The 25,456-nt window shown below is 44.6% G+C and overlaps 1 protein-coding gene across 4 annotated transcripts in view; it reads right to left on the bottom strand.

Moving 5' to 3' along the window:
- Window positions 1-25,456, bottom strand: part of SYN3 (synapsin III) — a 569,184-nt gene that overhangs the window by 417,088 nt on the left and 126,640 nt on the right. For all 4 annotated transcript variants that reach the window (XM_030816170.1, XM_030816172.1, XM_003258123.4 and 1 more), the window contains exon 4: window positions 24,364-24,455. In XM_030816170.1, coding sequence (XP_030672030.1) covers window positions 24,364-24,455 — 92 coding nt within the window. The remainder of the gene's footprint in view (window positions 1-24,363; window positions 24,456-25,456) is intronic.

The following is a 25,456-nucleotide window of genomic DNA, read 5'->3' as shown; positions in this document are numbered from 1 at the left end:
ACTAGTGCTGCAATAAACATACGTGTGCATGTGTCTTTATAATAGAATGATTTATAATCCTTTGGGTATATACTCAATAATGGGATTGCTGGGTCAAATGGTATTTCTGGTTCTAGATCCTTGAGGAATCACCACACTGTCTTCCACAATGGTTGAACTAGTTTACATTCCCACCATTAATAGATATATTAATATCTATTGTGTGCTCATCATGTGTCCCAGATTCCTATAAGCATTTTAAGTGAATTAAGTCATTTAATATCCTCACAACATCCTTCTAAGGAAGTTACTTTCACTAGCCTAGGATTACATATAAAGGAACTGAGGCACAGACAGGCTAAGAAGCTATAAAAAGCCACACAGTAAGTGGCTGGGCCAGAACATGGACCCAGGCAGTCTGATTCCCAAGCTTGACCTCTAAACCCCTACAGCACACAGACACTGTGGGAAGTTCCATTTATTGAAGACTCACTCTGTGCTAGGCCCCATTTCCAGGTTACTTTCATGCATTCAACAAACATTCAGCAAATGCCTACTATGTGCCAGGAACTGCTCTAAGCTCTGGCCAGGCTGGGTGGTGAGTGAAGCACTCATTTTGGGATCTAAGGTGGGAGTAGGGAGCCAAAAAATTCATTAATCGAGGGAAACAATATTTTAGTGTAATATTTTTTTAAAAAAATCAAATTAACAAGCTATGGCCCATGGGCTGGCTCACCTGTTTTTATAAATAGTTTTATTAGAAGGAAATAAAAAACAATAAAGAACAAAATACTAAAAACCTTGCTCTAATGGAGCTTACGTAAATGATCTCATCCAATTCTTAGCATACACGGCCCCAAAAGGCTGCTATTGATATCATTACAGGGTAACATACACCACTCTGTCTATGGGTAACTAACGATTATAGAGGCTGACAATTATGGAGTGCCAGACACTTTTTTTAAGTGCCTTATAAGTATTATTTTATTCCTTGCAACCTCCCTATAAGGGAAGGTCATTATCATCCACATTTTACAAATGGTGAAACTAATGCACACAGAAGTTTTATAATTTGTCCAATGTCAATGCAGCCAGTAAGGGCTGGAGCTGGGATGTTAACCCAGACAGGCACACTCCAAGAGGCCATACCTTTTTTCTTTTTTTTTTTTTTGAGACAGAGTCTCACTCTGTCCTCCAGGCTGGAGTGCAGTGGCATCGTCTTGGCTCACTGCAACCTGCATCTCCCAGGTTCAAGTGATTCTCCTGACTCAGCCTTCTGAGAGGCTGACCTCAAGTGATCCGCCCCCCTTGGCCTCTCAAAGTGCTGAGATTACAGGTATAAGCCACCACACCCAGGCTTTTTTTTTTTTTTTTGTAAAGAGATGAGGTCTCTATGTCACCCAGGCTGGAGTGCAGTGGTATGATCATACCTCACTGCAACTTTTAACTCCTGGGCTCAAGTGATCCTTCCACCTCAGCCTCCCAAGTAGCTAGAACTACAGAAACACTCCACATCTGACCCAAGGCCATACCTTTAACCAGAGGTTGGCAAATTATAGCCCATAGGCCCTATCTGCCTTATCACCTGTTTTTGTAAATAAAGTTTTATTAGGACACAGCTATACTTAATCATATGTGTACTGTGTGTGTCATGCCATAATGATAGAGTTAAGTAGCGGTGACAGACCACGTGGGCTGCAAAGCTGAAAACAGATTAGGACCCTGACCTCTAGGGTCAAGGGCTAAGCGGTTTAAGCTGGTTAATACTATGGATTTAGATGGAGACCATTGAGACACTCTAACTAACTTGGGATACGCAGAACACTAGGTAAAGAGAGAATTAAGACATCCTAAAAAACTCTAAACCTATCAATTACTTTAGGCTGTTAGGGCAGATTACCATAGCAATGAGACCCCAAGAGAAAGCCTGGACATTCCCAAGTAAGGACCATCTAATTCTTTCTTTAGGCTTGATAGGCCTCACCACAATATGATACACTGAGATTCGCTCATTCATTCAGTCAACATTTATGGAGCCCCTTCCCTGGACCAGGCGGCATGCTAAAGCCTGGGAAAGAAGGACGCATGGGCACCCATGAGAGAAGTACACAGCAAGATACAGTTGACAAATCATGGTCTTTAGAGATACATCTGGGTTCATACCCCACCTCTGTTCTCTTCTGGCTGTGGGCATAACTCCACTCTCTGAGCTTTGGTGTTGAACACTGGATATACCCCAGTGGTTAAGGGCAGGTTAAATCCTGGTTCCTTCACAACCATTAGCTGCGTGACCCTGAGCAAGTGACGTTGCCTCTCTGAACCTCAGCTTCCTAATCTGTACACTAGTTTACTTCAGGGACAGGATCTAGGCAAAGCTTCCCAGCACACCGTAGGCCTCAGTGGATGGCTGCAATTCTTTATTACGATGATGGAGACAGTTTAGGAGAGCTGTCTGCGAAAAGACCCCAAATCTATTATGCACGTTTTATCTTTGCTCTCCCAGGGTCTTGAATAAACAATGTCTTCATATAGTTTTTAAAAGACACTCTGTCTCAGAATATACCGCCACCCCCGCCCCCCACACCTTACCTCACCCCCAGCTGAAATTTGGCCGGCTCAGTGCCTGGCTGCTGGCCTGAATTTCCAAACACTGTTGGTTTAGCATTTCTCAAATGTATCCCATTAACACTATGAACCTGTCAGCCTTCTCTCCTCTTTGAGCTCAAGTCCGACCATCACGGCGAGAGACAGAGCCAGTAGCATGAGCCCAGCCTCCTAGACTTGCCTTTGTGAAGCAGTGCAGTTCCCGGGTCGGTCGGCCTGGGACTGGGGGCACCTGTCAGCATTTGCATGAAGAGCGTACCCTAGTCAGACACACATACAGGCGGTGTGCTCGGAGACTGGGAGAAGGCGCGTTGGAATGAGGGGCTCTGGGAAATGCAAGCAAAATACATTCTCTGGGTTGGCACTGGAGGGGAAAAAACAAGACCTTGAAGGAGGCTTAGCAAAAAGCCACTGCTCTGGGAATCAGGAAATAGCTCTGCCCTGGCATGGTCTCCAACTCACTCTGTGTGTCATTGAGCACGCTACTTGCCCTCTCTGTGGCACGTTTATTTTAAAATGAATGGGTTAGGCTAGCCCACGTGTTTTTAAACTCTTGTCCGGCAGTGGAACTCTTTTCCAGAAACATTTTTACTTGGAATTTTAAGATATAAACAGATGAAAGTGGAACTAATTTTCTAGGTCAAGGAGATGGGGGTGGGGAGAGGGGAGCTGGAATTCTGCCCACTCAGCACCCCGTACCCCCAAAAAGCTCAAAGAAACTAAGAGGCAACTCTGTGGAACAGGGCTCGAGAGCCATATGACATGATGGATGATCTGCAGAATTCCCCCCTGCCCTGGCAGCCTTGGATCCTGGTAGCTACAACTGCCACTGCTGATAACAGCAATGGCTATTATTTATTGAGTACGTTCTTTGTGCAAGGGACTGGACTTGACTTCTGTGTCCTTTACTTCAAGAGTTAGTAGACAGCTCTGATTCAAACCCTAGCTTCACCAACTGAGCAGCTGTCTGACCTTGGACGAGTTATTCGGTTGGTGAAAACGTAATCGCGCTTTTGCCATTGAAAGTAATGGCAAAAATCACAATTACGTTTGCACCAACCGAATAGTTAACCTCTCAGTGCCTCAGATTCTTCATCTGGAAAATAGGTTGTTCAGAAGATTCAAGGAATTAATCTCTCTAAATGTGCTTAGAACAGTGGCAGGTACATAGTAAACAATTGATGCTGGCCATTTTTATCATGGCTGCCTACATTTTATCTAACCTTTATAAGCACCATTCTGCTTCACAGGTGAGGAAGCTGAGGCTCAGAGAGGTGAAGTGAGTGCCCTTAGGTCACACAGCTAGTAAGTGATGGAGGGAGAACCTGAATCCAGGTCAGCTTAACTGCATGGCTTGTGGTCTTAACACCCTGCCTAAACTGCTTTGCCCTTGACCCAAGAAGTCACACGTAGACATAGGGTCATAGCAATTTGCACGAGGAGTTCCAAGTCTGGGTAGAAGAGTTGCTAATGATGACTACAGTGATTTACGCTTATAGGAGCTCTGGTGTCAGCATTATGGGGTCTGGGCATCTTTGCAAATTCAGATCCCACACAGAAAGGAGGTATTTGGTTAACAGAGCCCAGGGCTATCCAATGTTCTTTCCTGCAAGCCACGTTCTCCAGCCTTTCTTTCCTACTGACCTATAAGATATCTGTGCGAATTAGAAAAAGGCAGAGGCAGCCCCAAGCTAGAGCACAGGTGAGCAGACGTCAGGCTGATTTTCAACCCCCACTTGGAGGACACCGTATGCCTTTGCGTGATGCACAAGCTATGCAACCTTATCCAGCCATCTTGACTCTTCTGCCTCAGTGTTTGGTGGAGAGAGGTGCAGAGAGAATAAACATGGCCAGATGGGAGACAAAGAACGGTCTCAACCTTGCCCTGATGCCTGTGGGGGCCTGGGATGGGAGGCAGCAGGAGCATGGAGGCGGCGCAGGCAGGAAGCAAATGCAAGCCACACAGTCACTTTATCTCTTTATGTTTCTTTCTCTCAGCTCCGAGGGTGGTAATAAAAGATGGCTGTATGGCTCTCCCTGGGAAACTGAACAGGAGCCAAACCATCATGTGGTGAACAAATGCTGTGATCGCTCAACTGCAGAGCTGCTGCTGCACCGTATTAAAAAGGTGACAACCTCTCCTCTGACCCCTGAACCATGGAAATGGGCAGTCACCAGCCCACCCACTCAGAAAGCCCCATACTCTGTCACCAGCAGAGGCCCAACACCCACTCCGACATCAGAAAAAGAAGGTGGCATGGTGTAGTTGTCAGAACACAGACTTTAAATTCAGACAGAGCTGGACTCAAGTATCAACTCCACCCTCATAAGCTGTTGAACTTTGGGCAAGACACTGAACCTCTCTGAGCCTTGATCTCACATTTATAAGATGTAGCTTATCATACAAATCAAGAAGGGAAAATGTAAGAATTTAGAAATAATACATGCAAAGTGCCCAGCACAGTTCCCCGACACAAAGCAAGTGCTTAATACATGGGAGCTATGCGTATAGTTCCTCCACTGACTCAGCAAAGGCTGACAGTTGCCCGCAGAGCTTTGGGCACAATGAAGGTCAATATGAGAGGGCATCAGTGGTTTCTCTGAGGAGTGAGATTTGAGCTGAAGAAAGGATGAGCAGAAGTTTTTTTCAGTGAAATAAGAAGGGAAGAGCTTTTCAGGCAGAGGAAACAGAATATGTAGGGACCTGGGATAGGAAAGAAGAGATGAAGACTGAAGAGCTGAGAAAAAGTTGATGTGGCTGAAACTGAGACAACAATTAAAGTTTTAAAACGCTCACTCTTGGCTGGGCATGGTGGCTCACACCTGTAATCCCAGCACTTTGAGAGGCCGAGGTGGGAGGGTAAGTTGAAGCCAGGAGTTTGAGACAAGCCTGCACAACATAGTGAGACCCCCCCATCTCTACTAAAAGTAATAATAAATTAGCCAGGGGTGGTGGCATGCACCTGTAGTCCTAGCTACTCGGGAGGCTGAGGCATGAGGATCACTTTAGCTCAGGAGATTGAGGCTGCAGTGAGCTATGATTGTACCACTACATTCTAGACTGGGCAACACAGCAAGACCCTTTCTCTTAAAAAAAAAAGTCTCACTGTAACAAGGATACATACTGAATAATTCCAACAATATGACATCTAGCAAAGGCAAAACTAGACGAAGTTTGTGAAAAGATCAGCAGTTGCCAAGGTTTGGGTGGAAGGAGTGATAAACAGGTGGAACGCAGGATGTTTAGGGGAGAGAAAATATTCTGCACGATACTGCAATGGTAGATACATGTCACACATTTGCCAAAGCCCATAGACTAAATAACACTAAGAATGAGCCCTGATGTCAACTATGGACTTTGGACGATGATGGTGTGTAGATGAGGTTCGATTGTAACAACTATACCCCTCTGGTACAGGATAGTGAGGGAGGGAAGCTTTGCACGTGTAGGGGCAGAGGCCTATGCAAACTGTACTTTCTGCACAATTTTGCCATGAACTGAAAACTGCTCTAAGATGTAAAGTCTATTAATTTTTTTTTTTTTTTTTTTGAGATGGAGTCTCGCTCTGTCGCCCAGGCTAGAATGCAGTGGCACAATCTCAGCTCACTGCAAGCTCCACCTCCCAGGTTCACACCATTCATTCCCACTCCTCCAGAGTAGCTGGGACTACAGGTGCCCGCCAACATGCCCAGCTAATTTTTTATATTTTTAATAGAGATGGGGTTTCACCATGTTAGCTAGGATGGTCTCGATCTCCTGACCTTGTGATCTGCCCACCTTGGCCTCCCAAAGTGCTGGGATTACAGGCATGAGCCACCCTGCACAGCCAAGTCTATTAATTTTTCTTAAAAAAGAAAAAAACAGAAAGACTGTCTAGCTCCTGTGCAGAGAAGAGACTGGGGGCAGGCAGAGGAGAATGTGGGCCAGTTAGCTTTTTCTATTTTCTTGCTGGGCTCTTAGGGGCAAGTTATAGAAGCTCTGGGAGCTTCAGTTTCTTCATCTGTGATATGGGGACAAGAATATAAAGTGACACAGTGTGTGAAGAAATGCCTCACAGAAAGCCTGGCACATGGCAGGCATTCAATTCACGCTGGTGGAGTGGGGAAGAATGACAATGTGAAGAGCCGCAAAAGGTGTCAGGACACAAGAGCTCTTTGTGCGGGCACAGTGGGCATCCTGTGGTGCCGTTTTGTGGCAGGTCTCACTGTTTATTGACAGGAACAAATAAAAATAGCAAAAGTCTCACTCTTTAACGGGAGAGGCAAAACAAGCGTATGTTCCAAGCATAAAGTTGTGTTTTGTGCTTTGATGAAAATTGACAATAATCATAGCTAAGATTTATTGGTTGCTGACTATATGGCATTGTTGTAAGGCATGATTGTAAGCGCTTAATGTGAATTAGCTCATTTCACTCTCCCAACCATAACTTAAGTTAGTTTCTATTATTATCTCCATTTTGTGTTTGGGGAAGCTGGGGCACAGCAAGATTCATTAACTTGTCCAATGTAAGTGACAGTGCTGGCTGAAGAGAGAATAAAAAGATACAAACCCGAGCTAACAGAGGAAATGGGATGAGCATGCTTAGAACAGTTTTGAAATAGCACAAAAAAGACGAGTCATAGTCATACTCAATCATGTAGAAAGCAGCATGGTATAGAAGTTAAGAGCATGGATTTAGAATAAGCCAGCCTGGATTTAAATTCTGGCTCCTCCACTTTTTGGGTAACCTCAGGCAAGTTATCTGGCTACTCCATGACTCAGTTTCCCCATCTGTAATATGGGGATAGTAACAGGCCATATCATGTGGAGTTTTTTTGTTTTTTTTTTTTTTTTTTGAGACGGAGTCTCGCTCTGTTACCCAGGCTGGAGTGCAGTGGCACGATCTTGGCTCACTGCCAGCTCTGCCTCCCGGGTTCATGCCATTCTCCTGCCTCAGCCTCCCGAGTAGCTGGGACTACAGGCGCCTGCCACCACACCCAGCTAATTTTTTTTGTATTCTTAGTAGAGACGGGGTTTCACTGTGTTAGCCAGGAGGGTCTCAATCTCCTGACCTTGTGATCCGCCCGCCTCGGCCTCCCAAATTGCTGAGATTACAGACGTGAGCCAATGTGGAGTAGTTTTGAGGATTAAGTTAGAAAATGCATGGAAGCTCACTAGCTTATCACATTATAAGGCAAATAGTAAGAACTTCATACATGTTTGAAAACGAAGGCTATAGAGATTTCTAAAAGAGTAAATTTGGAGCTTCAAGCAAGGAGTGGGGCTCAAACTGAGGTCCCAATCAACAGTCCTCATATAACCAGGTGCTGTAGCTGGTGGCTGCAAATATGAAAGCAACTTGACCTCTGCCTTCAGGGACCTGACAGTCTGGTGGGGGAGGTAGGCTTAAGTGCAAATTATTTTTTTTAAAGCAGGCTATAAGAATTATTCATTCAATGAGACACAGGGAGGGGAACACAGGGAGGGGAACATCACACACTGGGGCCTGCTGTGGGGTGGAGGGCTGGGATAGGGATAGCATTAGGAGAAATACCTAATGGAGATGATGGGTTGATGGGTGCAGCAAACCACCATGGCACATGTATACCTATGTAACAAACCTGCACCTTCTGCACATGTACCCCAGAACTTAAAGTATAATAAAAAAAAAAGAATTATTCATTCAACCAAAATAGTGCCATTCATTCTAGGTACTAGGGATGGAGTGAATTATTTACAAAACAGATAAAATTCCTGCCCTCAAGGGGCTTATATTCTGGTGCCAGAGGTTGGGTAACAAACATATAAGCACGCATAGCAGTAGCAGTGAGGGCTGTTAAAAAATAAAGCAGGATGAGGGTATAGAGATTCACCTGTGTTATTCTGGGTAGGATGGTCAGAGAAGGAAGTGGTAATATTTGAGCAAGGCCAAAATGTAGTGAAGGGGTGAGCCATGTTAATATCTAGGGGAAAAGTTTTCCAGGTTGAGGGAATAGCAAGTGCAAAGGCCCTGAGGAGAGAATATGTTTGACCTACACGGAACAGCAAAGGATGGAAGTACCATTGTGGGTAAGGGGGAGGAGGGCGGTGAGGCAGCAGAAGCCTAGATCATATGAGGTTTTGCAAACCATAGTCAGGACTGTGAATTTCATTTTAAGAGGGATGGGAAGCCCTTGTAGGGTTTTAAACATGCATTTGGCATCTGATTTAGTTTCAGAAGAATCACTCTGGCTGCTGTGTAGAGAACAGATTGAAGGGGGAAATGGTGGATTAGCATGTCTTCAAATTCTTTGGCCCTCCTTCCACTGAAAGGTGGGATGTCCTTAAACCTAGGTTTCCCCTGTGCCTGTCTTTGACCACTAGAATGAGGTAGAAGTGGTATAACTTCTGATGCCAGTCCTTAAGATACCTGCAGCTTCTGCCCCTCTTGTAATGTGCCCTCTTGAAAACCCACATGAGAAATCTGACTATGCTGAGACCACATGGCTGTGAGGAAGCTCAATAGTCATGTGAGGGAACACCAAGGCACCAGACTGAATGTGAAGCTTACTTGGACCTTCCAGCCCAGCCAAGCCACAAGCTGTATGCAGTCAAGTGAGTCATCCTGGGCAACACTGCATGGAGCAGAAGAACCACCCAGCTAAGCCCTGCCCAAATTCCTGGCCCACAGATTGAACGCAAATAAAATAGTTGTGGGTTTATGCCACGAAGATTTGGGGTAGTTTGTTCCACAAAAATCTTTATACAAATCTCTACTTTATAAACGAGGATACAGATCCAGAAAGGAAATAATTACTGTTACTAAGTGGTTGAGCTAGACTTTGAACCTATAACTTCTCTAGGCAAGTTTAATTTATTTTCTTGGTTTATGACTGTTGCTAAAATTTCCACATTTATTTTAAAACCACATAGAACAAAATTAAATCATACAACATGTTATTCTGTGTTTTAGTTGCCTGCATGCTGCTATTTTTCCCGGGCTAGTTGTGCAATGGTTTTTAAAGTGGGGTCTGTAGACCCCCGGTGCTGGAGTCACTTAGGTGAAGCTTGAAAACATGCAAACTCCTGGGTCTCACCCAGGAATCTGACTTTCTGGTACCAGGGCATTTGCATTTTAATAAGTAGGGCAGAGGTTTCCTAAATTATTCACATCACGAAAGGTTTGAATGTCAATAAACTAGTGGATCAACAAGCCCTCAGGAAGCAGATGGACATTTTAAATGAAGATGGAGAGTTTGCTAACAGTAAATGCAAACTGTAAATGGAGCACTCCATCCCTGTTGTGGGGCTCTCCTCACTACACTGTGTTGCCTGGGTGAGGAGGGGTCCCTAAGATGGTCTCCCCCCAACTCTTCTCCCCATGAGGCTCATCTCAGGGAGCCGGGAAGGGTGTACAAGACTAGTTGTGGGGTATGAGATGAAGCAGGGGTAGAGGGAACATTCAGAGAGCATTCACTATATTTCAGGCACTAACAATTGAAAGACTTTCTCATTTAGTCCTCAAAAAGAGGCATTCTTTCCACTTTACAGTTAAGGAACCTGGGAGTCAGAGGTAAGATTACTTGTGCAAAGCCACACAAACAGCAAACGGGAAGTCGAGATTTGAACCCAGGACTGCCAGACACCAATGCTAGTGTTTTTTCCAATATTAAGCTGTGCCAACCAGGTAGAAGGATCGTGTGATATGAAATCATATCAGAACTGGAGACCCACTCCTCCACCTGTCAGCTATGTGGCCTCGGAAAAACGTCATTCTTTCAAAGGGAGGATGAAATGTCCTACCACTGAGAAGTACCGGGTACCCAACAGCCTTTTAGTAAGAGGTGATTGCTTCTGAATGAGAAGATGCCAGGATGCCAAGGCCAAAAGTCTGAAGTGGCCACCGGGCAATTTCTCCCACAGTGGCATGTGTCAGGGCAGGACAGGTTCTGGGGGGTGGTGGAATGGGACCCAGAGCTGGAGTCATTACGGGTGTGGCTCCAGCACATGGGAAAGTGCACAGGGTCAGCAGGGCGCAGCCAGCGGCCTCACAGTCTTTCCCATCCCCAGTTTCTGTGCTTCTGGGAATCAGGAGCCACACTGTTTTTCTCCGTCGGACCCAAGCTCTCTCTCCCAGGGGAGTTGGCAGATCTGCCGCTGGCCTGTTGGCTGGAGGTGCACAGCAGCGGAGCCTGGCATCGCTTTACAGGCTCACACTGCCTCTTTCTTGTGCTGCTTTCTTCCCGTTCCCACGCCCCACCTCTGCAAGTCCCCAGGGATCCTGCTTTCTCTGGCAGTGGCAAGGGCAGAGGCCCTGGGTGAAGAGATTAGATGGGGCCTTCCCCCTCCAAGGCTACTCTGCTGGGCTCCTGGAAGACCCTAAGTGCCTGACCTTGCAGACCACATCCCCGCCTGGGGACACAAGGTTGTGGGTGGTGTGCTGTCAGGAAGTCTGTGCCTGGTGCAAGCCAAGGCCTGACTCCCCTCAGCTGTGAGCTTTTCACTTTGCAGAGTTGTAGGATTCTTATTCATGCAAAGAGTCGGCTGGTCATGAATGCCTTCAGCAAAGATTTAGGCATTGTGCCAGGTGCTGGGGCCACAATTCGGAAAAACAGCTTAACTTGATCCTCAAGGAAGGTTCAGTCCAGGGGGAGACGGGGGAAGTAAATAATAATTACCCTCCTGAACCAGTTACAGCACAGGAAAAGCAGTAAGACCAGAACACATAGCTGTTGGTGAAGGGCTGGTGCATTCTTTCATTCACTGAACAAAGTTATTGAGAACCTGATACGTGATATGGGAATATAGTGGGAACAAAGCAATCTTTCTGGCTATCTACACCTTCTGTTCTAGAAAAGAAACAACAAAATAAAGTATACAATAGCATATCTTATATCTCTATATCATTTAATATTATATGTCTCTGTATTAGCGATCTACCTAGAATCATTTCAGGCAGTGATAAATGTTTGAAGGAAAAAAAATGCATAGTTGGGCCTAGAGAGTGCGGACACTATGGTCTGGCAGGGTCTCCCTGAGGAGGCGACATGAGATCAGAAACTCAGAAGGAGGTGCATGGGTGAGAGTGGTCGCATCTGCAGAAATGTTTCAGGAAGAAGGAGAGCTAGCAAATGCCAAGCTGGTGCACCAGACACCATGGACATGCTTTACACATACCATATCTATGAAGTGAGGACTCTGTCCCCACTTCAGGTGGGGAGGCCAAGAGCTAGAAACAGGGAGTGACTGATGCAAGGCCTTGCAGCTTAGAGAAGGCAGAGCCAGGATCCAGCCCAGGCAGTCTGCTTTGCCTACACAGGCGGCCTCTGTGCCATGAAGCCAGGCCGCCTACCTGGGCTAGTCCTAGATGCTTTGTGAGCTCGGAGGCAGGCACCAAATTCAACTTCAGGGAGGGATGAGAGAAGTGGGCACGGAAGCACAATCTTGATGGATGAGAGCGAGGAATGCACCAAGCCAAGGAAGTCTCTGCCTTTCTCCTTCCCCTCGTCTGGCCCCCAAGCTGCCACTTACCTGTGTGCATGTCCACCCAAAGTTGAGAGAGAGGGAAGCTCCACCCCCCATACACACAGGGTTCGCCCTGCTCACTCTATTTTCCTCTCCACTCAAGTCACCTCCTCAGGAGGCCTTCCCTGCTTCCCGCACCTCAAATACCAACTTCTCTGTTGCTTTTGCTTCACCCGTTTCTCATGACCTGCCCTTAGCCCACATATCTGCTTACTTATTGTTTGACTGTTTTCTGCAACTCTAATATCAGCTCCACAGGAGCTATTGTCTGTTTCATTCACCACTGTACCCTCTGTGTCTGGCACATAATGAATGAAAGGAAGGAAAGGAGGAAGCAGCTTAACGCATACGGAAACATTTAGGAGAGGTGAAGGGAACACTTTTCCAAACACACACACACAAGTACCCAGGAGTGAGTGCAGGAACTGTGTTCTATGTAATGTTTGCTGGAGCCTGGCACTTGGAATTTGCCTCTAATAAATTCTGTTGAATGAATGGATATCTGGAATTTGAAATTAAAAGTTCAGGAGGCCCAGAAGAATCTGGGCAATTATGTATGAAATAAGGAGTAAAGAAATGTTATTATAAAAATTAAGTTTCTTGATGGGATGTTAGAGAGGTCCCAGGATCTCTATCCTCTATCTTGATCTCTATTCAGGAGTCAAGGGCTGACTGTGGCTCAGGAGCTGATATGCTGGGAGGATTTGGAAAAGCCACCCTTCTCTCTTCCCCGTCACAGTTTGCCCATCTATAAAATGGGGACACATAGAAAAGTCTAAGGGGCTTTTCTGACTCTGGAACTCTAAGATTTTATAGACCATCCCCTCCTCTGGGACAAGCCCATGCATCCTCCCTCTTGCCCCAAACATCCTCCCTACAAACAGTAAGCCTGGGTGGGAGCTGGCGGGGGGAGGATCTGAGAGAGTCTCTGATGCCTTTTGTCAAGGTCTTGCGTTACTGATGCTTCCTGGCTCCTGCTCTTCAGCCCTCTCTGAGGTCTGACCTTCTAATGAGCGGATGCACATTATCAGCCGCTGCGGTTTGAACGGGTGCCTATAATTTAGTGTTGCCTAACGCTGGAAACTGAGAGCAGAACTTGCATAATTAGATTGGGGTCTCATTAACGTCTGCCTCCTCGGGTGTTTTTCATTCTTGGTTTCTCCTGCCCTGTATTTGCAATCCCCTCTGTCTGTATAAACACGGCTGTCCCTTTTTATCTCTCCCTTGTGGAGCCAGGCTAGAATTTGGGTCCAGAACAGCCAAGGCACTCACAAAGCATGAATTTTAACATGCCCCGGGATGGCCCCTGCTCTGCTTTCTAAATAGAGAACCTGGATGTCTGGGTTGTGCTTAAGCACCTCGAGCTGGCTGGCCAGCCACCCTGGGTTTGGGTTTGGACAAAAACCAGAGGAAGGAGGGCTATCAAGACAGCTGCTGCAAATACTGGTGATTTAACCAACTTGTGTACAATGCTTGGCCATTTACAAAGCACTCCTAGAATCTGACCTTGTAAGCACGGACTTGGTCTATTTTGTTCACTGGTCCCCTAAGAGTTATTCTCTTTTTGTGCCCTCCTGACCCCATTCTATGCTTTTTCCACTCTTCCATGCCCTGCTGTGAGCTACAGGAGATGGGTCCCTGTGGGCAAGATCAACTCAGCTCCCTTGCTGAATGGTTTCTGCTTGCCTTTGGCCAAAGTGAGGCCCCAGCAGGAGACTGGAAGGCAGAGGGAGAGAAGGGGGGTGGTACTTCTCTCTAGTGCCCACCGTGTTTTAGTGCCATGACTTTGGAGGTAGCTGAGTTCCTCCCCAGTTATAGCTTCAATGGACCAGCTCTCCTGCTCAAGTCTACATTAAACCTACTAGATTTAGTCTAGAAATTCTATTTTCTCCTTTTGTCCCTTCACCCCTAGGGATAATGGTTTCCGTCTGTTGTCAGATTCTAAATACCTCACGTTCCCTTAGCCCCTCACACTCCTCTATAAGTTGCCCCTTCCTTAAAGTCTCTTTATTTAGACACTTTAGGGGTGAATTCTGTCTTTTGCCTGGTCCCTGTCTGATACAATACCCAATGTCTGAAGTGGTCCCTGGAACATAGTAGGTCCTTAATAAATGTTTGTGGAATGAACGCACAAACTTTTCACAGATGACATGTCATGTCATCCTTACAAAAACTATGCAAAATAATATTATTACCTTCTACAGATTAAAAAACACTGAGGCTCAGAGAGGTAAATTCTCATACCTGAGCAATAGATTTTTAAGGGAGGGCAACACTCCCATACTGTACCCTGAATGAGCTGTAGCTTCACTCTGCACCCTGGAGAAATCTCTACATACTGCTGCTTTCTGTACAGAGACTGAGTGTCCACTCACGCCAGCCTGGTGTGGGCTCAACAGGACCAGAGGCTGGTGGAGTGGACGAAGATTCAAAGACACTTGGAAATTCACTCGGTACAGAATCAGAGACCTGGGTTCAAATCCAAGTGGTGCTACTTTCTAAAAGTGTGATCTGGGGCAATGAAATCAATGACAATGATTTAATCATCCCAGTTGTGACTCAGTTTCTTCCTCTGTAAATGGGGCTATAATAATTATTATTACACACTTAATTTAGTGATTATCTTGATCCAGGCATTGTGTTTAGCATTTCACATTATAGTAACTCATGTAATCCTCGCTGCAACCCTATGACGAGGTATTGTTATTATTATTATTATTTAGAGGAGGAGGAGTATTACAGATAAGTTACTGCCCACGGTTCACACAGCTGCTGTCACCGTGGCAAATCTGGGATGTCCACCAAGGCAGCCTGCAGCCTGCTCCAGAACTGTGTTCTTAACCTTCAGGCTATACTGGCTATCTACATTATTATTAGGCCATCTCATGGGTTCATAACAACTAGATAAGAAGACCATCTATGATGGGCACTTAGCACAGCCCTGGTGCACAAGGTGCCATCAATAGTGGTGACTGACTTTTCCTTGTTCCCCACCTAAAAGTCAGATGCATGGATCCTCTCCATATTTTTCTTCCATGTCGTTGTTCAATTGTACTCTTGCATGGCATTCATAGTAGGAGACGTATGGCTTCTTTAAGCAGCTCTGCCCCTTGCCACACACAGGCCCTGGAGCCAGACTGCCTTGGGCTTGAATCCTAGCTTTGCCACTTATTGGCTGGAGAACTGGATGTCATTACCCCATCCATTGGTGTTTCAGCCTTTTTATCTATAAAATGGTGATTTTAATAGCACACACCCTATAGGGTTGTTGAAAGGATGAAATGAGTTAATTCATGTTAAGTGCTTGGAGCAGTGCCTAGCACGTAGGAAATGCTATAAAAGTGTTTGCTAAATAAATAAAAATTCATGAATTTTGTATGTGCAATTCAAGCTGGCTTAAACAAAAAGGGATTTTCTTTGGCTCAAGTCTGGGGATAAGTCCGGATCCAGAGCCTTGAATAACATCATCAGGGCATCGTCTCTCTGCTTGGCTGTGCGTTCCTTTACCTTGGCTTCATTCTTGGCAGATTGTTCACTCAAGGAGAGAGATGGCCACCAGCAGCTCCAGGCATACATCCCATCCACTCAGTGGTCCCAGCAGAACACATGTGCCTTTCATCCAAGAGTTCTGGCACTGGCCTGGCTTGGGTCCCAATGAGATATTCCAATTGACTAAGGCCGGTCATGTGCCCTCAGCTGCACACACCACACAGACTGCAAGTTGGGGAGGGGGTCACCTCAATGGTATCCTAGGTGCTGTTTGCCAAAGCAGAAGGAATGGAAGCTGGAGAAAGCCAGCAATGGTCTTCTCTGCCATCCATCCTGGTCACCTATATTAGTCAGGGTTCTCCAGAGAAACAGAACTAACAGGATATATCGAAGAGGAGATTTATTATGGGGATTGGCTCACATGATTACAGAGGCTGACAAGTTCCACGAGATGCTGGCTGTAAGCTGGAGAACCAGGAAAGCTCATAGTGTGATTTGGTCTGAGTTCAAAGGCTTGAGAACCAGGAGTGTCAACCGTATAATTTCCCAGTCTATGGCTGGAGTCTTCAGAACTGGGTGGCTGCTGGCATCAGTCTTGAAGTTTGAAGGCCTAAGAACCAGGAGCTTTGGCGTCCAAGGGCAGGAGAAGATAGGTGTCTCAGGTCAAAAGAGAGAGAGACTTAGCTCTTCCTCTGTCTTTTTCTTCTAGTGGGACCCCCAGTGGATTGGATGCTGCCTGCCCACACGGTGAGGGAAGATCTTCCTTGATAAGCCTACTGATTCAAATGCTCTTCCAGAAATACCCTCAGAGACGCACCAAGAAATAAAGTTTTACCAGCCCTCTGGGTAAATTAACCATCACATCACCTTCCCTGAAGATGCTCCTGTGAGCAAGACTTCGGGAGATCTAGACCTTGGTCACAATACATACTGGAAGTGCTTACAGGCAATTTCAATACAACGTCTACATGTCTTTGAAAGAATACACAGCAAGTCAAGAGCACTGTTCAACATTCCTATTTTGGGAGACCATAGCTAGGACTCGTTATGGCCCTATATGCCTGTGGAAGATTCCACTGTTTTTATTTATTTATTAAACTTTTATTTTAGGTTCAGGGTTACATGTGCAGGTTTGTTATACCAGTAAACTTGTGTCATAGGGGTTTGCTGTACAGATTATTTTATCACCCAGATACTAAGCCTAGTACTCAACAGTTATTTTTTCTGATCCTCTCCCTCCTCCCACCCTTCACCCTCAAGTAGGCCTCAGTATCTGTTGTTCTCCTCTTTGTGTCCATGAGTTCTCATCATTTAGCTCCCACTTATAAATGAGAACATGTGGTATTTGGTTTTCTGTTCCTGTGTTAGTTTGCTAAGGGTAATGGCCTCCAGCTCTATCCATGTTCCCACAAAAGACATGATCTCCTTCTTTTTTATGGCTGCATAGTATTCCATATATATGTACCACATTTTCTTCATCCAGTCTACCACTGATGGGAATTTAGGTTGATTCCATGTCTTTGCTATTGTGACTAGTGCTGCAATGAACATTTGCACTCATGCGTCTTTATGGTAGAATGTTTTATATTCCTTTGGGTATATACTCAGTAATGGGATTGCTGGATCAAATGGTACTTTGGAAGATTCTACTGATTCCCCCCGCTGAAGGACACACTGAGTCACAGGCTACTTGGGGTGTGTGCACATTCTCGTGGGTCTGACATCCTGTAACAAATCGTGCTAATGCGGGCTACCTGGCTGAGATTGTAAGCACCATCCTGGGCATGAGACAGAATAAATCTCAACAGCTATATGGGTCCCTGAACCCAGGCCTTTAGCTATACTGGCACTGTCTTCACAGCCCTGGCTACTCAAAATGTGATCTTCCAACAGCAGCATCAGCAGCATCGAGGAGCTTGTTCACATCGTTCCTGCTCAAACTGAGTCTGCAAGACCAATGCATTGGCTTCACCTGGGAGCTCAAAGAAAACGCAAAATCTCAGGCCCTACCTGAAGACATAATGGATGAAGATCTGCATTTGAACATGAGATCTCCCAGAGGTGTGTACACACATTAAATTTCAAGAGGCATTGCTATATTCATTTTCTAGGGCTGCTGTAGCAAGGGACCACAAACTTAATGACTTAAAACAAGAGAAATTTATTCTCTCATGGTTCTAGAGGGTAGAAGTCCAAAATCAAGGTGTTGGCAGGCTGGGCACGGTGGCTTATGCCTGTAATCCCAGCACATTGGGAGGCCAGGGTGGGAGGATCGCTTGAGCTCAGGAGTCCGAGGCCAGCTTGGGCAACAGAGCAAGACCCCATCTCTACCAAAAATTTAAAACTTAGGCAGGCATGGTGGCATGTGCCTGTAGTTTCAGCTATTCAGGAGGCTGAGGTGGGTGGACCGCTTGAGCCCGGGAGGTTGAGGCTGCAGTGAGCAGTGATCGCATCACTGTACCCCAGCCTGGGTGACAGAGAGAGACCCTGTCTCAAGAAAAAAAAAAAAAGGTGTTGGCAGAGTTGGTTCTTTCTGAGGGCTTGGCAGGAGATGCCTGTCTCCTAGCTTCTGATGATCATCAGCAATTCTTGGCTTGTCAGTGTATCTCCCCAATCTCTGCTTCCATCATCACATGGTGTTTTCCCCGTGTCTAAATTTCCCTCTTCTTTTAAGGACACCAGTTATATTGGATTAAGGGCTCACACTACTCCAGTAAAATTGCACCTTAATCATCACATCTGCAACAATGCTATTTCTAAGTAAGGTCAAGTTCTGAGGAACAACGAGTTAAGACTTTATCTTTTTCGAGGGGAGCACAATTCAACTCATAACAACTGCCTTCAAAGTCTGCCATTCCTGAATGCTGGAAGAACTCCCAATTAGCAAATACCTGGAACATTTCTGTAACTTTATTTTTGTAAACAATGTTGTAAATTCAGGAAGAATATGGCAGGTCTAGAATAAGACTTGGAGATGTGTATTTTTGCAAAGTGATTCTTGTGTTCAGGCAGCATACCTAGGAGTGTCCTCAGCTTTTCAGCCCATCCTGCCTCAGTGCAGGGCCATGATGAGAACAATCTGGGGATGTTTCCTACTCTGGCTGCCACTAGAATCACCAGGGGAGCTTTACAAATACGAATCCCTAAATCCCACCCTCAGAGATTCCAGTGCAATACATCTGGGACACTGCTTGGGTATCAGGATTTTAAAACAATTCCCAGGTGATTCTAATCAGTAGCTAAATTTGAGGACCAATGGGATAGTTGTTCTTTTTTTTTTTTTGTGGCAGGGTCTCAATCTGTCATCCAGGCTCACTGCAGTGGCTCACTGCAGCATCTGCTCCCAGGTTCAAGTGATTCTCATGCCTCAGCCACTCAAATAGCTGAGACTACAGGCACACACCACCACACCTGGATAATTTTTGCATTTTTATTAGAGACAGTGTTTTGCCATATTGCCCAGGCTTGTCTCGAACTCCTGATCTCAAGCAATCTGCCCACCTTGGCCTCCCAAAGTGCTGGGATTACAGGCGTAAGCCATTGTGCCCAGCCGGGATAGATGTTCTTCTTTTTACCTGTTACAAATGAAGGAGATCCAGCCACCCTTCCAAATAAGGAAGTAGGACACAAGTACAAAAAATACCAAATATGAGCACAGATTCCTAAACAATAGCATTTTAGGCTTTTTATAGTTCTTGTGTGCAAAATGAGGGTGCTATGGAGAAGTACATGAATGTATATATTTGGCATTATTCTCCTAATCTCCAATAATCAGGAACTTCTTTATGTCTCCTTATAGTTTTGTCCATTTTTGAAGTATATCTTGAGGTATTTTTATATAGTGCTTATAAATCTAAAATTATTTCTTCTAAGCAAATGAATATCATAATAAATTACTTCCTTTTCCCTAGTAATGCTTTTCACCTGTGAGTCTATTTTCTCCCCCAGATATTAATGCAGCTGCATCCGTGAGCTTTCTTTTGCTGCACAGTTGCATGGTATATTTTTCCCCTTTCTTTAACTTTCAAATTTTCTGTATGCTTATATTTCAGATGAATGTCTTGAATGGAATAAATTTGGATTTTTAAAAAGTTACACTGATAACTGTTTAATTAGTGCATTTAGTCCGTTTACATTTAATGTAATTATTGGTATACACACACTGGTGATACAAATATTTAACAACTCCCAGAGCACTTTGTGGGGTTTGCAGTTCTCATAAATGACCATGAGAGGGCGACTCCAGAAGATGCACAGGCATTTATAGCCTTGAAGAGACAGGAGAAACCAGGCATTCACTCTCTGGGGTTCCACTACTACTTCTGGGGTTCTTCCCTACAATGTCTGGGCATGCTCTAGCCAGGGGAGAACAAGAATATGGGCTTGGGGACAGGAGTGTGGTGGACTGGGGGACACAGGAACAGTCCCATGGGGTTAGGGTGGCTGAAGTCACTCAGCAGGCTCAAGGCAATGGCTATTTACCTACCGGTATAGAAAAGTTTCAATATTTTAATAACCAGCACTGCTGTATAAGCAATTCAGAATGATATCAGATCAGACCTGCTGTTATATTGGGTGTAAATCAACCATTTACTTTGTGTTATTTACAAAACCTGTTCTGTGTTGGTTTTTAAAGCCTGCTATTAGTATATTTACTTCTTTTTTTTTTTTTTTTGAGACAAGGTCTTTCTCTGTCACCCAGGCTAAAGTGCAGTGGCGTGATCACAGCTCACTGCAGCTTTGACCTCCCCGGGCTCAATCATTTCTCCCAATTCAGCCTCCCTGAGTAGCTGGGAGGAGTACCGCTATTTTTTTGTATTTTTCGTAGAGATGGAGTTTCACCATGTTGCCCAGGCTGGTCTCAAACTCCTGAGCTCAGGCAATCCACCCACCTGGCCTCCCAAAGTGCTGGGATTTACAGGCGTGAGCCACCACACCTGGCCATGTTTACTTTCTTCCCTGACAATACAAGGGCCTCAGAATATCTTAATTCCATTTACCCTCAGTCTCTAGTAACTTAATGTTGTATATTTTAATTCTTCATATATTTTTAAATCCATAAAATTATTTTATTGTCTTTTGAAGACAATACCTATTAACACCACTTTCTTTGCCCTTCATATAATCTTGCAGCTCTATGTTAATCTGAGATCATTTTATTTTTGCCTAAAGTACATACATACTTTACAGTTTCCCTTTGTGAAGGTCTGTAAATGTTTTTATTTTGCCATCATTCATAAAAGATGTTTCTCGGAGGATAGAATTATTATAGGTTGGCAATTAAATTTCTCTCAGCACACTGAAGACGTTTTTCCACTATTGTTCTCAGGAAGCTGCCAGTCTGTTACTTTAATAAAAGTACAGATGTTCCTTAACTTACGAAGGGGCTGCATCCCAATAAACCCATTGTAAGTTGAAAATATCCTAAGTTGAAAATGCATTTATTGGCCGGGCGCAGTGGCTCACACCTGTAACCTCAGTACTTTAGGAGGCCGAAGCGGGAGGATCATGAAATCAGGAGATGGAGAACATCCTGGCTAACACGGTGAAACCCTGTCTCTACTAAAGATACAAAAATTTAGCTGGGCATGGTGGCGGGCGCCTGTAGTCCCAGCTACTTGGGAGGCTGAGGCAGGAGAATGGCGTGAACCCTGAAGGCAGAGCTTGCAGTGAACCGACATCGCGCCACTGCACTCCAGCCTGGGTGACAGAGCGAGACTCCGTCTCAAAAGAAAAGAAAAAAGAAAATGCATTTATTACTCCTAACCTACCAAACATCATCGCTTAGCCTAGCCTACCTTAAACATTAACAGAGCACTTACATTAGCCTACAGTTGGGCAAAATCTTTGAATGAAAAGTCTATTTTATAATAAAGTGTTGAAGATCTCATGCAATTTATTAATGTTCTGCTGAATGAGTGTCACTTTGCATCATCATAAAGTCAAAAAATCATAAGTCAAACCATCGTAAATTGGGGACCATCTGTAATCTGCCTTTTTCCCTCTGGCTTTTTCTTTCTAAATATCACTATTGAGTCTTGGTGTGGAATTATTTTTATTTATCCTGCTTGAAATAAAGCTTTTTTATTTGCAATAAAGCTTTAAAGCTTTATTTGCCAAGCTTCTGCTTTCGGTGGTTTGGTATCTTTCCAAAACAATCATTTCTTCAAATACTGTCTCTGCTCTACTCTCTTTTACCTCTCTGAGATTCTGATTAAATGAATGTTAGGCCCTCTCCTAGAATCTAACAGTCTTTCCTGCACCTCCAATCTTTTTCTCTCTGTGCTTCGTTCAGGATAATCTCTTCAGCTGTACCTTTCATTTCATAAACGCTTTTTCAGCTGTGTCTAACGTGATGTTAAACACAATAATTTTGATTATTGTAGTTTTCATTTCTAGAAGTTGTGTTTGTTTAAAAAAAAAAAAAAGGTTATATCGGCTGAGTGCAGCGGCTCACACCTGTAATTCCAGCACTTTGGGAGGCCGAGGCAGGTGGATCTCCTCAGGTCAGGAGTTTGAGACCAGCCTGACCAACATGGCGAAACCCCGTTTCTACTAAAAATACAAAATTAGCCCGGTGTGGTGGTGCGTGTCTGTAATCCCAGCTACTCGGGAGGCTGAGGCAGGAGAATTGCTTGAACCTAGGAGGCAGAGGTTGCAGTGAGCCAAGATCATGCCACTGCACTCCAGCCTGGGCAACAAGGGCGAAACTCCATCTCAAAACAAACAAACACAAAATCCTGGTTATATCACTTTTTGTAGTGTCCTTTTCTCTGCAGATATCTCCATACCTGATTTTTTTCAATTTGATATGTATAGTTTTTAAAAATAATCTGTCTGATAATTCTAATGTCTTCTGTCTTTGAGGTTCTGTCTCCATTGTCTATCGTTCCTGTTTCACCTGGTTATCTTTGACTATGTGCTAGCTATTATAAAAAAAAATTATTTGAAGGATCATTTGAAGCCTAGCTTGAAAGTGCCTTCCTTTACATAGGATTTGCTTTTATTTCTGGCATGTCTGGGATCACCATAAACCAAGTTCAATGCTTGAGGTTTCCTGGAGGGCTGGGTTATTCAAACTGCAATTCAAGCTGCGAGTACTTGTGAGGGCTCACCTACTTGTAATTCATGTTCACCTAGAAGGTGTAGTCCTTTGGGGAATCTCAGCTTATTGTGGAGAGGGTCTACTGTTACACTCCCTATTCTGAGTGGCCCTGAGTGTTGATTTCTGTCTCCCTTGCCTCCACTAAGCTCTCAAAACCAGTTGCAAATTTGGCTGACCTAGTGAATACTCTCAGGATACAGGTGGCTTTGTACCCATTTACCTGTCTGGGTTTTCATTTTCCCATCAGTCTCTTCCTGGTAATTCCTTACTGTCACACCAACTCTTAGAAGGCCTTTAAAGATTGTAATTATTTAGTATCAGTTTTTAAGTTATTTTCAGGGAAAAAGCTGGTCCAAATGACCTAGCCCACTGTTACTGGAAATAGGAAGCCAAATGTCTTTCATGGCATACAGTAGGCACTCAATAAAGAATGGCTGAATTAGTTGAATTATCATAATTTCCCAAATGATATGGTTTGGCTGTGTTCCCACCCAAATCTTATCTTGAATTGTAGCTCCCACAATTCCCATGTGTCGTGGGAGGGACCTCGTGGGAGGTAATTGAATCATGGGGGCGGGTCTTTCTCATGCTCTTCTCGTGATAGTAAGTCTCAAAAGATCTGTTGGTTTTATAAAGGGGAGTTTTCCTGCACGGGCTCTCATTCTCTCTTGTCTGCCATCAGGTAAGATATTCCTTTCACCTTCCACTGTGATTGTGAGGCCTCCTCAGCCACGTGGAACTGTGAGTCCAGTAAACTTCTTTTTCTTTATGAATTACCCGGTCTTGGGTATATGTCTTTATCAGCAGCATGAAAAAGGACTAATATACCAAACATGCACCCTTTTTTTGGATCTGTCTTTATTTGCAGAGGCTGTTTCCTCCTCTTAGGATATATTTCTCTTTCCCTACACCCAGTCTGAGAATGTCCACATTCTACTATTGGACCAGGCTCAGAACAAATGTTACCTTTTCCTCAAAGCTTTTCCTGTTTTCCCTCCTTCCCCAAATCTGAATCCTATCTCTTCTTTCTCTAAATCTTCATGAGACCTAGTGTGTATCGTTCTCTGGGTACTTAACTAGATAGCAATGTATTTATACACGTGCTTATCTCGCCTATGGATTTACACATTCTTGTCATTTTTGGCTTCTGAAGAAACCCCTCACTTGCTCTCCAATTCGGCATAAATTACAAACAGATTTTCTGAACATATTATATATCTAGTGCTTTTAGTTTTGGTCTACTTGGAGAAGATTCCATGAACACTTAGTCTGCCATATTGCAGGAAGCTGAATTTCATTTATTCTAATAAACCCTTCCATTCATACCACACTTTAGAGTTAACAGGGTGCTGTCATATATGTAAGTTTCTGTAAACTTCAGTGCATATCATCATGCTGCAGATGAGAAGTAGAGGACACAAGAGACTAAATAATATGCCAGAGCAGAGCCTCAAAGCCAGAAATGGAACCCAAGTCTTTTCTCTCCAAGCCCAGGGCTCACTCGGGGACACCACAGGTGCTGCCTGTACGATACATGCTGCTGGTCATTACTACTGCAACCACACCTGGGAAGCAGACATTCTGTACAGGAAAGTACATGTGGCATAGGAGTTAGGTCGCAAGCAGTGGACAGAGGGGTGGGCTACATGAGGTTCCACATATGCAATTCTCAGAAGGTTCTGCATATTTTAGTCCTACTTACCTCACCACTTTGGTCCCATTTCTCATGACCTGCATGTCCACCATGCAGCCCCCGGTCACATAGGCCGCTAGGTTCAACTCTGAGAATTCAGCCTGAAGAAGAAAGCAAAGCAAAAAAGGATTCATCAAATACCAGTGTTGGTAACAACGGTTAACACGTATTGGGTACTTAGAGGTGCCAAGTACATGTTTAAAGCTCACCTCAAACTTAGGAAGTTGCTGATATTATTTTCATCTTTCTTTTTGAAAGATGAAGAAGCTGAGGCTCTAAGAGGCCTGGTGACATGTCCAAGGCAGCACAATTAATACAAGGCCAAACTGGATTGAAGCCCATGTGTCTCTGATTCAAGGACCTATGCTTTTAATCCTTGCTAATTCCTGCCTCTTTGAAGGTGGAAGAAGCAACTCCAGCTCCAAGATCAGAACATGCCAGATGCTGTTTGATGGGACATTTTCTCTAGATTTTCTTACCTTCCTGTTCTACAGTAGTATGGCATCATGACTCTGTGATTATTTATCTCTATTAATGGACCCACCCCCCACCCTGGTCATATTCCCAGTTTTCTTTTCTTGGTAATGGCCCCTCCTCTTGCTCCATCCATCTGGTTACAGCAGCAGCACCATGTTTGTTCACTGACATACTGCCCTTTTGGTTACAGTTGATGGGGTAAGCATCTGACTCGGGGTGGAAGAATGAGATACTCTTCCCTGAGAGTTTGAAACTGATGAGTGAGTCATGCAGTTTCTTTCTAGGTGGTTGTATCTTTAATGCACAAACCTGGGTGCTATTTAGGACCATGTTTTCTGTCATCTGCACTGGCAATGCACAGAAAACCAGGGTGGAGAGAGAGAGAGAAAGAGAGAGAGAGAGGAATGTCACAGTCACCGAGAGAGGGGCAGGGGCAAGAGACAGGGATGTTGATGTGCCAGCTACACACCTACATTTGGATTTTGTGAGTTCATCTTTTGGGTTGCCTATTTAAGTGAGCTTTCGTGGATTTCTGTTGCTTACAACCAGAGTCCCATGGAATACATCCCTCTTACCAGATGACATGCTCCCTGGGATTTCTCACTACAACCACCTGTCTTAGTCT

This window comes from Nomascus leucogenys, chromosome 7b (assembly GCF_006542625.1).
Source record: "Nomascus leucogenys isolate Asia chromosome 7b, Asia_NLE_v1, whole genome shotgun sequence".
NCBI lineage: Eukaryota > Metazoa > Chordata > Mammalia > Primates > Hylobatidae > Nomascus > Nomascus leucogenys.
This window is presented reverse-complemented; position numbering and strand designations above follow the sequence as displayed.